General features: G+C 40.0%; 1 protein-coding gene across 9 annotated transcripts in view; it reads left to right on the top strand.

The window, feature by feature from the left end:
- CDH23 (cadherin related 23) overlaps positions 1-15,776 on the top strand; it is a 433,939-nt gene that overhangs the window by 284,664 nt on the left and 133,499 nt on the right. For all 9 annotated transcript variants that reach the window (XR_006270872.1, XM_043476661.1, XM_043476663.1 and 6 more), the window contains one exon: positions 14,219-14,456. Coding sequence is in view for 8 of the 9 variants with exons in the window: in XM_043476661.1 (XP_043332596.1) it covers positions 14,219-14,456 (238 nt within the window). In the remaining variant the exon portion in view is untranslated. The remainder of the gene's footprint in view (positions 1-14,218; positions 14,457-15,776) is intronic.

The following is a 15,776-nucleotide window of genomic DNA, read 5'->3' as shown; positions in this document are numbered from 1 at the left end:
ATCAGTTGCCGCAAATGGCATTATTGCGTTCTTTGTTATGGCTGAATAGCATTCCATTGTATATGTATACCACATCTTCTTTATCCATTCCTCTATCAGAGGACTTTTAGATTGCTCCTATGTCTTGGCTATTGTAAATAGTTCTGCAGTAAACATTGAGGTGCATGTATCTTTTGAATTATGGTTTCTCTGGATATGTAGCCAGAAGTAGGATTGCTGGATCATATGTTAGCTCAATTTTTAGTTTTTTAAGGAACATGCATTCTATTCTCCAAAATAGTTGTACCAATTTACATTCCCACCAACAAAGGTTTTATTTTCTCCAAACCCTCTCCAGCACTGTTTATAGACTTTTTGATGATAGCCATTCTGACTGCTGTGAGGTGATACTTCATTGTAGTTTTGATTTGCATTTCTCTAATAAGTAGTGAGGTTGAGCATCTTTTCATGTGCTGTTTGGCCATCTGTATGTCCTCTTTAGAGAAAGGTCTATTTAGATCTTCTGCCCATTTTTTAATTGGGTGGTTTGAGGTTTGTTTGGTTTTTTTTTAATTGAGCTACATGAGCTGTTTGTAGATTTTGGCGATTGCTCCCTTGTCAGTCACTTACTTTGCAAATATTTTCCCCCATTCTGTGGGTTGTCTTTTCATTTTGTTTACAGTTTCCTTTACTAACCCTTTACTGTGCAAAAGCTTTTAAGTTTAATTAGATTCCATTTGTTTATTTTTGTTTGTATTTTCATTACTGTAAAGGTGGATCCAAAAGCGTTGTTGCTATGCTATACATCAAAGAGTATTCTGCCTACTTCTCTTCTTAGAGTTTTATAGTGTCCAACCTTACATTTAGGCCTTTGAACCATTTTGAATTTATTTTTGCAGGCAGTATTAGAGAATGTTCTAAATTCATTCTTTTACAAGTAATGTCCAGTTTTCCAAGAACCATTGTTGAAGAGACTGTCTTTTCTCTGTTGTATATTTTTGCATACTTTGTCAAAGATTGATTGACCATTGGTGCATGGATTGATTTCCGGGCTTTCTAGCCTGTTCCATTGATCTATATTTCTGATTTTGTGCCAGTACCATACTCTCTTGATTACTGTAGCTTTGTAGAAGAGTCTGAAGTCAAGGAACTTGATTCCTGCAGCTCCATTTTTCTTTCTCAGGATTGCTTTGGTTATTCAGGGTCTCTTGTGTCATACAACTTTAAAACATTTTCGTTCTAGTTTTGTGGGGGATAAAAGCATTGGTAATTTTTCTTTTTTAAGCATTGGTAATTTGATAGGGATTGCATTGAATTTGTAGATTGCCTTGGATAGGATAGTCAAAATTAATTCTCCAAATCCAAAAATGTGATATATCTTTCTCTCTGTATCATCTTTGATTTTTTTCATCCACATCTTATAGTTTTTAGAATACAGATCTTTTGCTTCTTTAGTAGATTTATTCCTATTTTATTCATTTTGATCTGATGATAAATGAGATTGTTTCCTTAGTTTCTCTTTCTGATTTTTTGTTGTTAGTGTATAGGAATATACTAGTGTATAGATTTCTCTGTATTAATCTAGTATATAAATTTCTCTGTATTAATTTTATATCCTGCAACTTTGCCAAATTCATTGATGAGCTCTAATAGTTTTCTGGTAGAATCTTTAGTATTTTCTGTATATATTATCATGTCATCTGCAAGACTGACAGTTTTACTTATCCAATTTGGATTCCTTTTATTTCTTCTTGTTCTCTGATTGCTGTGGCTAGGACTTCCAAAACTGTTGAATAGAAGTTATGAGAGTGGATGTCCTTGTCTTTTCCTAATCTTAGAGGAAATGCTTTCGGCTTTTCACCGGTAAGTAGGATGTTAGCTGTGGGTTTGTCATATATGGCCTTTATTATGTTGAGGTTGGTGCCCTCTTGGCCCACTTTCTGGAGAGTTTTATCGTAAATGATTGTTGAATTTTATCAAAACCTTTTTCTGTATATATTGAGATGATTGTAAGATTTTTATTCTTCAATTTGTTAATGTGGTATATCACACTATTTGCAGATATTGAAAAGTCCTAGCATCTGTGGACATAACTCCCATTTGATCATGGTATATAATCCTTTTAATGTAGTGTTTGATTCAGTTTGCTAGTATTTTCTTGAAGATTTTTGCATCCGTGTTGTTCATCAGTGATAGTGGGCTGTAATTTTCCTTTTTGTGATATCTTTTTCTGGTTTTGGGATCAGGGTGATGGTGGCTTCATGAAATGAGCTTGGGAGTTGTCCTTACTCTGCAGTTTTTCAGGAGAGTTTCAGAAGGATAAGAGGTTAACTCTTCTCTAAATGCTTGATAGAATTTGCCTGTGAAGACATCTGGTCCTGGACTTTTGCTTGCTGGAAGTTTTTAAATCAGTTTCAATTTCAGTACTTGTGATTGGTCTGTTCATATTTTCTATTTCTTCCTGGTTCAGTTTTGGGAGATAGTACCTTTCTAAGAATTTGTCCATTTCTTCTGGGCTGTCCATTTTATTGGCATATAGTTGCTTGATGTGCTCTTTTATGATCCTTTGCATTTCTGTGGTGTCAGTTGTAACTTCTTTTCATTTCTAATTTTATTGATTTGAGTTCTCTCCTTTTTTTCTTGATGAGTCTGGCTAAAGGTTTATCAATTTTGTTTTGTTTATCTTTCCAGAGAACCAGATTTTAGTTTCATTGCTCTTTTTTATTATTTTCTTTGTCTCCATATTTTTTATTTCTGCTCTGATCTTTATGATTTCTTTCCTTCTCACTTTGGGATTTGTTTGTTCTCTCTCTAGTTGCTTTAGGTGTAAGGTTCGGTTGTTTGTTTGAGATTTGTCTTGTTTCCTAAGGTGAGAGTATATTGCTACAAACTTCTCTCTCAGAACTGTTTTTGCTGCATCCCATTGGTTTTGAATCATGCTTTTGTTGTCAGTCTCTAGGTATTTTTGAAAATTTTCTCTTTGATTTCTTCAGTGATCCATTGGTTGTTTAGTAACATATTGTTTAGCCTCCACGTGTTTGTGTTTTTACAGGTTTTTTTTCTCTGTAGTTGATTATTAATCTCATAGCATTGTGATCTAAAAAGATGCTTGATATGTTTTTAACTTTCTTAAATTTACTGAGGCTCACTTTGTGGCCCAGCATGAGATCTATCCTAGAGAATGTTCCAATGTGCACTTGAGAAGAAAATGTATTCTGCTCACTTTGGATGGAATTTTCTATAAATATAAAATAAATCCATCTAGTCAATTGTGTCATTTAAGGTCTATATTTGTTCCCTTATTGATTTTCTGTCTGGATGATCTGTCCATTGATGTAAGTGGAGTGTTAAAGTTCCCCACTATTATTGTGTTACTGTCGATTTCTTCTCTTATGACTGTTAGCATTTGGCTTATGTATTGAGGTTCTCCTAGCTGGGTGCATATATATTTACAATTGTTGTATCTTCTTGAATTGATCCCTTGATCATTATGTAGTGTCCTTCTTTGTCTCTTATAACAGTCTTCATTTTAAAGTCTATTTTGTCTGATATAATTATTGCTACTCCAGCTGTCTTTTGATTTTCATTTGCATGGAATACCTTTTTCCATCCTTCCACTTTGTCTGTCTCTGTTCTTAGATCTGAAATGGGTCTCTTAGATAGCATATATGCATGCTAAGTTGCTTCAGTCATTTCCAGCTATTGTGACCTGCAGCCTGTCAGGCTCCTCTGTCCATGGGATTCTCCAGGCAAGAATTCTGGAGTGGGTTGCCATTTCCTCCTCCAGGATAGCATATGTATGGGTCTGTTTTTAGTATCCATTCAGCCAGTCTGTGTCTTTTCGTTGGAACATTTAGTCAATTTACATTTAAGATAATCTTTGATAATTATGTTCTTATTGCCATTTTGTTGATTGGGACTTGTTTCTGTAGGTTTTTTTGTTCCCTTCCTCATTTATTCTCTTTTGTGATTTGATGACTGTCCTTAGTTTCATGTGTGGATTACTTTCTTTTGTGTGTGTATCTATTGTAGATTTTTGGTTTGTGGTTACTGTGAGGTTTAGATGCAGCAATCTATATATAAACAAGATTGTTTTAAGTTTCTGGTCTCTTAATTTCAAATGCATTTCCAATGTCCTGCATTTGTCCTCTTGTCTTCTCATGCTTGCTGGTTTTGATACCATATTTGTGTGTGGGTGATTTCCTACTTTTACTGTATGTTTGTCTCTACTGGTGAGCTTTCACATTTATAATTTTCTTGTCTCTAATTATGGCCTTTTCTTCTCCACCCAGAGAAGTTCCTTTAGAATTTGTCATATAGCTGGTTTGGTGGTGCTGAATTCTTTTAGATTTTGCTTATCTGTAAAGCTTTTGATTTATCCACTGAATATGAATGAAAGCCTTACTGGGTAGAGTATTCTTAGTTATAGATTTATCCCTCTCATCATTTTAACTATATCATGCCACTCCCTTCTGTCCTGCAGAGTTTCTGCTGAAAATTCGGCTGATAATCTAATGGGTATTCCCTTATAATTTTTTTTCTCTTGCTACTTTTACTATTTTTTCTTTGTCTTTAATTTTTGTCAGTTTAATTACTATGTGTCTTGACATGTTCCTCCTTGGTCTTGTCCTATGTGGAACTCTGCATGTCCTGAACTTGAGTGTTTCCTTTCCCATGTTAGGGAAGTTTTTGGCTATAATCTCTTCAAGTATTTCTCAGCCCTTTCTCTCCCTTCAGCTGGGACTCCTAAAATCCAAATATTGGTGTGTTTAATGTTGTCCCTGAGGTCTCTGAAACTGTCCTCATTTCTTTTTATTCTTTTTTCTTTATTCTGTTCTACTGCAGTGATTTCCATCACTCTGTCTTACAGCTCTCTTATTGTTCTTCTGCCTCATTTATTTTGCTATTGATTCTTTCTAGTGTATTTTTCATTCCAGTTATTGTATTGTTCAACTCTGTTTGTTCTTTAGTACTTCTAGGTCTTTCTTAAGCATATCTTGTATCTTCTGGCTCTTTGCTTCCATTCTTTTTCCAAGGTCCTGGGGAACATCTTTGGTATCATTATTCTGAATTCTTTTTCAGAAAGATTGCCTGTCTCTGCTTCACTTAGTTGGTCTTCTGGAGTTTTATCTTGTTCTTTCATATGGAGCATATTCCTCTGCCATCTCATTTTGTCTAACTTTCTCTGTTTGTGACCTTTTTCTTCAGGCTGCAGGATTGTAAGCTTCTCTTGCTGCTGATGTCTGCCCCCTTGTGGGTGAGTTTGGTCCAGGGGCTTGTGCAGGCTTCCTGGTGGGAAAGAGGGTGCCTGCCCACTGGTTGGTACATCTGAGTCTTGTCCCTCTGATGAGCAGGACCATGTTAAAGACTGTGTTTAGAGGTGGCTGTGGGATCAGGATGGCTTTAGGCAGCCTGTCTGCTGATGAATTGGGCTGTGTTCCCATCCTCTTGGTTGTTTGACCTGAGGTGTCCCAGCACTGGAGCCTGCAGGCTATTAGATAGGTAGGGCTAGGTCTTTGTGCCAAAATGGTGACTTCCAGGAGAGTTCATGCCAATGAATATTCCCTGAGCCTTCTACCTCCGGTGTCCTTGCCTCTACTGTGAGCCAGAGCCAACCTCCACCTCCCCAGGAGATCCTCCAAGACCCACAAGTAGGTCTGGACCAGGCTTCTTTGTCCAGGGTCCCAGTTCACAGGAAAGTTTGTGTGCCCCCTGCAAGAGTGGAGTCTCTATTTCCCCTAGTCCTGTGGAACTCCTGTAGTCAAGCCCCAGTGGCCTTCAAAGCCAGACGCTCTGAGGGTTCCTCCTGATGCCAGACCTCCAGGCTAGGAAGCCTGCTGTGGTGCTCAGGACTCTCACTTTTGTGGGAGTATAATTATTTTATGCAATATAATTGTTTTCCAGTTTGTGAGTCACCTGCCCAGTAGGTATGGGATTTAACTATATCATGAAAGCGCCCCTACTGCCATTGTGTTGTGGCTTGTCCACTACTTTGGATGTGAAATATCTTTTTTAATGCTGCTGCTGCTAAGTCGCTTCAGTCGTGTCTGACTCTTTGCAGCCCTGCGGACTGTAGCCAGCCAGGCTCCTCTATCCATGGGAATTCTCCAGGCAAGAATACTGGAGTGGGTTGCCATGCCCTTCTCCAGGGGATCTTCTTGACCCAGGGATCTCAAAGTGCCGCAACCATTAGGTGGGTGGGTGAGCTCACCCCCTGACCTGTGCCAGCTTTGCTCTGTCACCCACCAAGGTTCTGAGCCATCTCTTTCCCTTGTCTTCAGTTAAACTGAGCCAGGGTGAAGCCCTCTCATTTTCTACATGATCGAAAGCCAGGTTGAATTCAGAGAGCATGTCTGTTTCTGAAAACTAAGTGTCTGATACATCTGGAAGCCCAACATAATGAGTAAGACAGTTGCTGTCAGCTTGGATTACTGGCCACAGTTCCATATAAATGACCAGGAGGAGACAGAGACCGTTTGATGTACCTAACAATCCTCAGCTACTCTCCAGATGAAAGGAAGGAACCAACAATAGGACCAGTGCACAGGATGCCCCTGTCCCTCGGGACACCCAGGTTCGTGTGGCCTTGTTCTGATCATCTTGAATTTTTCTCATCTTTTGGGCTTGGGACTTCCCTGGTCTCAGAGCCAGGACCTTCCTGGCTTGGTAGCTGGCAGCTGTGGACAAGCTCAGAGCACACAAATGTCAACTGAGAGCTCAGAGGAGGTTCCTGAGGAAATGTTTAGAGGAGGAAGATGGAAGAATGGTGTCACTGGACCTTACTGCTCCCTGGGACACATTAACCAACCACTTACTCAAGGCTCAAGTGAGCCTCAAGTACTCAAGGCTCGAGTGGAAGACATGTCCCCAAGAGAGGACGAGCCACCCCTCCCCTTGCTGGAGGCTTTGCTGCCTGTTTAAAGCATTTTGGTGCAAAACTATCTAGATGGAAGGATTTCTTTTTTAATTTCCCCAATATCTGTTGTTTTTATTGAGGTGTAATCACATGTAACATTACACTCAGGTGCACAACCTAGTGATTCAATATATATTGCAAAATGATCACTACAATTAGTCTAGTTAACATCCATCACTGTACATAGTTACAATTTTTTTCTCATGATAAGGAATCTACTCTCAGCAACTTTCAAATGTGCAATACAGTATTATTAATAGTCACCATGCTGTATATTACATCCTCATGACATTTACTTTAGAACTAGAAGTTTGAACTTTTTGACCCCCTTTGCTTGTTATTCTCATCCACCACCATAGATTCTCTAGCAACCACCAATGTTTTCTGTATTTATGAACTCTGTTTTTGTTTGTTGGCTTCCCTGGTAGCTCAGACAGTAAAGAATCCACCTGCCAATGGAAGAGATGTAGGAGGCGCGAGTTCAATCCCTGAGTTGGGAATATTCCCTGGAGAAGGATATGGCAACCCATTCCAGTATTCTTGCCTGGGAAATCCCATGAACAGAGGAGCCTGGCACTTATAGTCCATGGGGTCACAAAGAGTCAGACATGACTGAGCGACTAACTCTGTTTTAGATTGCACATATAAGCGAGATCCTATGATATTTGTCTTTCTGTTTTTTGTTTCACTTAGCATACTGCCCTCAGGAGGCCTCTTCATGTTGTCACAGATGGCAGGATTTCCTTCTTTTATGGCTGAATAATATTCCATTTTGTGTGTGTGTATGTGTGTACATGTCTTTATCCATTTTTCTTTCATGGACACTTATATTGTTTCCATATCTTGACTATTGTGAATAATGCTGCAGTGAACGTGGGGTGCAGATATTTTTTCAAGTTAGTGTTTTTGTTTTTTTCAGATAAATGCCCAGAGGTGGAATTGCTGGATCATACGGTAGCTCCAGTTTTAGTTTTTTAAGGAACCTCCATACTGTTTTCTATAGTGGCTTCCCTGATTTATATTCCCACCAACAGTGCACAAGGGTTCCCTTTTTTCATATTCTTGCCAACACTTGTTACATCTTGGTTTTTTTGGTGATAACCATTCTGACAGGTGTGAGGTAATATCTGACTGTGTTTTGATTTGCAATTCCCTGATGATTAGTGATTTGAGCATCTTTTCATGTGCCTGCTGGCCATTTGTATATCTCCTTTGGAAAAATAGCTATTCAGAGCCTCTGTCCATTTTTAAATTAGTTTGGTTTTCTGTTTTGTGTGTGTGTGTGTGGTTTTTCTTTTTTTCTTTTTTTGCTGTTAAGTTATATGAGATCTTTACCTGCATATTTTGGATGTGAATGCTTTGTCAAATATATGATTTGCAAAAATATTCTATTTTGTATGTTGTCTTTTGATTTTGTTGATGGCTTCTTTTGCTGTTCACAAGCATTTTAGTTTAGTGTAGTCCCACTTGTTTGTTTATTATTTTGTTGCCTTTGCTATTTGTGTCAAGTCCAAAAAGTCATCATTAAGACTGATGCCAAGAAGCTTACTGATTAGCTTTCCTTCTAGTTTTGTGGTTTTGGGTTTTTCACAGAAGTTTTTAACCTATTTTGAATTGATTTTTGTCCATGGTGTAAAATAGTAGCCTGGTTTAATTCTTCCTGTGTTTCATTTTTATTTAATTTTTATTTTATACTAGAGTGTGGTTGCTTTACAATATTCTATTAGTTTCAGGGGTACAGCAAAGTGATTCCATTATACAAAAATATATATATATATATATATATATATATATATATATATATATATATATCTCCATTCCTTTTCAGATTCTTTTCCCATATAGCTTATTACAGAATATTGAGTAGAATTCCCTGGGCTAAAGAGTAGGTCCTTGTTGATTTTCTGTTTCATATACAGTCATGTATATATGTTAATTCCAAACTCCAGTGTATCCCTTCCCTCACCCCCTGCTTTTCCCCTTTAGTAACCATAAGTTTATTTTCTAAGTCTGTGAGTCTGTTTCTGTTTTGTAAGTAAATTCATTTGTATTTTTTTTAGATTCCACATATGTGGTGTCATATGATATTTGTCTTTCTCTGTTTGATTTGTTCATTTGTGTGATAATCTCTAGGTCCATCCATGTTGCTGAAAATGACATTATTGCTTTCTTTTTAATGGGTAAATAATATTCCATCGCACATATGTACTACATCTTCTTGATCCATTCCTCTATCAAAGGACATTTAAGTTGCTTCCATTTCCTGGCTACTATAAATAGTGCTGCAGTGAACACAGGGGTGCATGTATATTTTCAAATTATGGTTTTCTGCACATATATATCCAAGAGTGGAATTATTGGATCATATGGCAGCTCTATTTTTAGTTTTTTAAGGAAACTCCATACAGTTCTCCATAGTGATTGTACCAATTTACATTCCCACCAACAGTGTAAAAAGGTTCCCTTTTCTCCACACCTTCTCCAGCAGTTATTGTTTGTAGACTTTTTGAGGATAGCCATTCTGAATGGTGTGAGGTGATACCTCATGGTAGTTTTGGTTTGCATTTCTCTGATAATTATCAGTGTTAAGCATCTTTTCGTGTGCCTCTTGGCCATCTGTATGTTTTCCTTGGAGAAGTGTTTATTTGGGTCTCATGGAAAAACCCAAACGAACTTTTTTGGCCAACCCAATAGATGTTGGAGATTAATCCCTTGTCAGTTACATTGTTTGAAAATATTTTTCCCATATCCTGCATTCTCACACATGCTTGGTTTTGATACCATATTTGTGTGTGGATGATTTCTTACCTTTTTCTGTATATTTGTCCTTACTGGTGAATTTTCACATTCATAAATTTTTTGTTTCTAGTTTAGACCTTTTCTGCCTAGAGAATTTCCTTTAGAATTTGTTGTAAAATGTATCTGTCGGTGCTGAACTCTCTTAACTTTCATTTGCCTGTGAAGCTTCTGATTTGTGCATTAAATCTGAATGAGAGCCTTGCTGGGTAAAGTATTCTTGGTTGTAGGTTCTTCTCTTTTAACACTTTAAATATGTTGTGCCACTCCCTCCTGGCCTGCAGAGTTGCTACTGAGCAATCAGCTGATAAACTCATGAGAGTTCCTTTGTATGTTATTTGTTGCTTTTCTCTTGTTACTTTTAATATTTTTTCTTTGTTTTTAATTTTTGCCATTTTAATTACTAATGTGTCTCAGCATCTTCCTCTTTGGGTTTAAAGACTCCCAGAGAGCCCCTCTTTGGAACTCTTTGTGCTTCCTAGATTTGGGTGCCTAGTTCCTTTCCCATGTTAAAGAAGCTTGCAGCTACTATCTCCTCAAATATTTCTCAGGTCACTTCTCTCTCTCCTCTTCTCTGGCTCCCCTGTCATGCAATGTTGGTACATTTAATGTTGTCCCAGAGGTCTCTTAGACTGTCTCCATTTCTTTTTAGTCCTTTTTCTTTATTCTGTTCTATAGCAGTGATTCCTACCATTCTATCTTCCATATTATCTGTATTCTGCCTCCTTTATTCTGCCATTGATTCCTTCTAGTGTGTTTTTCATTTCAGCTATTTTGTTGTTCATCTGTTTGTTTGTTCTTTAGTTCTCCTAGGTCTTTGTTAAACATTTCCTATGTCTTCTTGATTTGTGGCTCCATTATTTTTCTGAGAGCTAGGAACCTCATTACTATCATTACTCTGAGTTCTTTTTTGGGTAGATTGCCTATCTCCTGTTTACTTAGTTGTTCTTCTGGGATTTTATCTTTTTCCTTCATCTGGGACGCATTCCTCTGCTGTCTCATTTTGTCTAACTTTCTGTGATTGCGGTTTCTATTCTACAGACTGAACGGTTGTAGTTCTTCTTGCTTCCGCCTTCTGCCCCACTGTTGGACAAGGCTGTCTGAGAGGCTTGTGCAGGCTTTCTGATGGGAGCAAGTGGTTCCTGCCCACTGGCAGGTGGAGCTGGATCTTGTCCTTCTGGTGGACAGGGACATGTCAGGGGGTGTGTTTAGAGGGCAGCTGTGTGGGGCCTGAGAAAATATTTGAAGAGATAATAGCTTCAAGCTTCTTTAACACTGCAGCCGCCTGTATGCTAACAGGTGAGGCTGTGTCCCCACATTGCTGGTTATTTGGTCTGAGGTGTCCCAGAACTGGAACCTGCAGGCTTTTGGTTGGAGCCAGGCCTTAATGAGAAAATGGGCTGCCTCCCAATGAGTACTCCCCAGAACTGCTGCCTCCAGTTTCTTTGTCCATGCATTAAGCCACAGTTGCTCCACCTTCACAGTAGACCCTCCAATACCTTCCCAGCAGACCCTCCAATGTTCATCAGTTAATTGTTATTTTAGTGGTTTTTTTTCCATTTATTTTTATTAGTTGGAGGCTAATTACTTTACAATATTGTAGTGGGTTTTGCCATACATTGACATGAATCAGTCATGGATTTACTTGTATTCCCCATCCCGATCCCCCCTCCTACCTCCCTCTCTGGGTCTTCCCAGTGCACCAGCCCCAAGCACTTGTCTCATGCATCCAACCTGGGCTGGTGATCTGTTTCACCCTTGACAATATACATGTTTTGATGCTGTTCTCTCAAAACATCCCACCTTTGCCTTCTCCCACAGAGTCCAAAAGTCTGTTCTGTACATCTGTGTCTCTTTTTCTGTTTTGCATATAGAATTATCATTACCATCTTTCTAAATTCCATATATATATGTGTTAGTATACTGTGTTGGTCTTTATCTTTCTGGCTTACTTCACTCTGTATAATGGATCCAGTTTCATCCATCTCATTAGAACTGATTCAAATGGATTTTAGTGTTTTTGTAAGAAGAGGTAAGGTCACATCCTTCTACTCCATTGTCATGTCTTCCAATAAGAACATTTTTTTTTCCTTTCCTTATGTTTCATCTAGCTTCACTTGCTATTTATAGGGCACCTCAGGCAGACACCTCCACCCAGCACTTCAGACCAGAGTTCCTCTGACCTATGGTGTCCGCTTTTATGCCAATACCATACTGTTTTGGCTCCTGTAACTTTGTAATATAGTTTGAAATCAGGGAGTGTGATGGCTCTAACTTTGTTCTATTTTCTCAATTTTAGTTTGGCTCTGGGGTTCTGTTATGGCTCCACACAAATTTTAGGATTGTTGTTCCATTTCTGTGAAAAGTACCATTGGAATTTTGATAGAGATTGCATTGAATCTGCAGATTGCTTTAAGTAGTATGGACATTTTAGCAATATTAATTCTTTCAATCCACAAACATGGACTATCTTTTTATTTGTCTTTTTCAGTCTCTCTCATCAGTGTCATATTTTTCAGTGTATAGGTTTTTCATCTCTTTGGTTAAATTTATTCCTAGGTAGAGTTTTACTGGTTTTTTGTGCAATTGTAAGTGGGACTTTTTCTTCCTAATAGTTCATTATTAGTATGAAGAAACAGAACAGATTTTTGTATATTGATTTTGTATCCTGCAGCTGTACCAAATTCCTTTTATTTTAACCATTTTTTGTATGTGTGAAGTGATTTGGGTTTTCTACATATAATATCATGTCATCTGTAAGTAGTGACAATTTTACTTCTCTTCTGATTTGAATGCCTCTTTTTTCTTGCTTAATTGTTCTAGCTAGGACGTCTAGTACTCAGTTCGGTTCAGTTCAGTCACTCAGTCGTGTCCAAATCTTTGTGACCCCATGAACAGCAGCACGCCAGGCCTCCCTGTCCATCACCAACTCCCAGAGTCTACCTAAACCCATGTCCATTGAGTTGGTGATGCCATCCAACCATCTCATCCTCTGTCATCCCTTTATGTTGAATGAAAGTGACAAGAGTGGGCATCATTATCTTGTCCCTGATCTTAGAGAAAAAGCTTCCAGATTTTCAGCATTGAGTATAATGTTAGCTGTGAGCTTGTCACATATGGCTTTTATTATCTTGAGGCACTTTTCCTCTATATCCAGTTTGTTGACAGTTGGTATCATAAATGTGTACCAAATATTTTCACATGCTTATTCTGTGTTTTTTAAGAAGATTTATTTATTATTTTCAGCTGTTCTGGGTCTTCATTGCTGCACACGGGCTTTCTCTAGTTGTGGTGAGCAGGAGCTACTCTTCATTGTGGTGCATAGGCTTCTTGTTGCAGTGGCTTCTCTTATTGCAAAGCATGGGCTCTAGGAGCACAGGCTTCAGTAGTTACAGAGTGTGGGCTCAGTAGTTGTGCCTCATGGGCTCTAAAGCACTGGCTTGGTAGTTGTGGCACATGGGCTTAGTTGCTATGCAGCATGTAGGATATTCCAAGAGCAGGGATTGGACCTATGTCTCCTACATTGGCCGGTGGATTATTAACCACTAAACCACCAGGGAAGCCCTTATTCTGTGTTTATTGAGATGATCATATGATACGATCTTTCACTGTGTTAGTGTCATGTGTCACATTGATTTGCAGATGTTGAACCATCTTTGCATCCCTGGAATAAATCCCACCTGATCATGGTGTATGATCCTCTTAATGTTCTGTTGAATTTGATCTGCTAATGTTTTGTGAGGTTTTTGCATTTTTGTTCATCAGGGATATTGGCCTGTAATTTTCTTGTGTTGTCCTTATCTGGTTCTGGTATCAGAGTAATGCTAGACTCATAAAGTGAGTTTGGAGGTATTTCTTACTCTTCTCTTTTGAGAGAGAGTTTGCGAAGGATTAGAATTGATTGTTCTTCAAATTTTTGATAGAGTTCACTAGTGAAGCCACCTGGTCTTGGACTTTTGCTTGGGGGAGATTTTTGATTATTGGGTTTATCTCCTTACCAGTAACCAGTGTGTTCAGACTTTCTATTTCTTCATAATTTAGTCTTGGTAGTCTGTGTGTTTCTAGGAATTTATCCATTTCTTCTAGACTGTTCGGTTTGTTGGCACATGATTTTTCTTAGTAGTCACTAATAATCTTTTGTACTTCTGTGGTATCAGTTTTAAGAATTTCTGACCATTGCAGTTCCATAACATCTAAATATCTCCAGTAGGCAGAAACTCTTGTCCACAGCAAGAGGAGCGTCATTCCGCCCAAGTTTCCTCATTGATTAAATCCACATACTCCTGCCCTTTCAGTACGTGACCATCATTCATGTCTCATGTGGTCCTGATCCCTGCCCACCACCTCCTGTTAAACATAGCTGCTCTTCATATGTGGGGAAAATGACACAGAAGGCAAATTTCAGACTTCGTTAATGTCTCTCTGTTGATCACCTTGGGCAAGGACATGCTGGTAAAGGCAGGCCCTTATCCACAAACCGCTTTAAACCAGGGTGTCCTTTCCCTTCCTCCTCCCGGCCTGACACAGGTTCTCTCTGGACAAGGACACAGGACTCATCATGCTGATTGCCAGACTGGACTACGAGCTCATCCAGCGCTTCACCTTGACAGTCATTGCCCGGGACGGGGGCGGGGAGGAGACCACAGGCCGGGTCAGGATCAACGTGTTGGATGTCAATGACAACGTGCCCACCTTCCAAAAGGATGCCTATGTGGGCGCCCTGAGAGAGAACGAGCCTTCCGTCACACAGCTGGTGCGACTCCGGGTAAGATGCCAGGGTGACCTTTGATCTGTCTGTTTCCCTTGTCCTTCTCTCTCTCTCTGCCATCTCCTTGACTACCCCTAAAGCCACTGCAAGGAGTGCTGACACCCATCCACAAAGGATTCTGCTCAGATCAGGGGTCACATTCTCGATCTGTATCAGGCCCACCTCTGAGCATCGCTTTGCATCCCTGGTTACTGAGTAAGACTAGTGTCTGCTGTGGCTTAGATTTTAGGTCTCCAGTCACCATCCCCCATCTCCCTTGGTGAGTGCCAAGCCGTTCCTTGTGCAAGGTCCCCCATCCAGACCCTTTAGTGATTGCCTAGAGTCACAACTGCTGCAGCTGGAAGTCACCAGAGACTGTGGGCACAACCTAGCTCGTGGAAGGGGAAACAGGAAGGGAGAGGCAGGCCCAGTGAATTAGTAGAGAGCCAGGGCCAGAATTTGGGACTCCATGCTTCAAGCATCCTTCTGTAGTGAGTCCCTCCACCATACATCAGTGACCTGTAACCAGAAACTTCTTAACATCTCATGCCCCTTCCTTACTCTGCCGACCCAGAGTGACAGGACCCAGAGCCTCCAATTAGAACTTATGTCTGAAGGAGGCATGGATAAGGCAAGGTGGAAGAGGTGGGCCTGGGGGACACACAGAAGGCATGACCACGTGCCCAGCCAGTATGGCCGTGGCTCCCCAGTGGACCCTGCCCCCACCTCCCTGCACAGCTCCTCTTACACGCAGACCAGAGGGAGGCCCCTGGAGGCTCCTAGGGTCAGAGACGTTTGGAAAGAGCTAATTAATGCAGCCACACCAGAGACAATCAAGGAGAAGGAGGATACCTGACCCTGTTCCAAGTGTCGTCTTCTCTCTTTGCATTGATGCAACCTGCACTTATTAGATATCTGCTGTGTCCAAACACTGGGCTGAGCTCTAGGTATCAGTTGCAGTCAAGAAACGAAGTTCCTTCTCACTTGGAGCTGACAGTCTGAGCAAGGAAGGCAGAAAGTAGACAAGAAACTATAATCAGGAAGGAGACTAATGGGGTGTCCAGCACAGGACCTAACCCAGTCCAGTGGTCAGGGAAGGTCTCCATGCATAGGAAGGTCCAGCTGGGGCTAAGGGTCTAGGTGATGGTCATACCAGGTGTGGTAGGACCTTTTTCATCCTCTGGATAAAGCCCAGATTTCCTCTATTTCCTCTCGGCCTTCAGCCTGCCCTCTAGGTTCTCCAGGATACCTCCACACCCCTACATCATGTATGTCTGCTGGGAGCCAGAGGGTAACCTCCAACTCAGGGACAAGGAGGGCCTGGATCACCCAGAGAAG

This window comes from Cervus canadensis, chromosome 8 (assembly GCF_019320065.1).
Source record: "Cervus canadensis isolate Bull #8, Minnesota chromosome 8, ASM1932006v1, whole genome shotgun sequence".
In the NCBI taxonomy this organism is placed as follows: Eukaryota; Metazoa; Chordata; class Mammalia; order Artiodactyla; family Cervidae; genus Cervus; species Cervus canadensis.
Note: the sequence above shows the minus strand (reverse complement) of the source record. Positions and strands in the feature narration are given on the sequence as shown.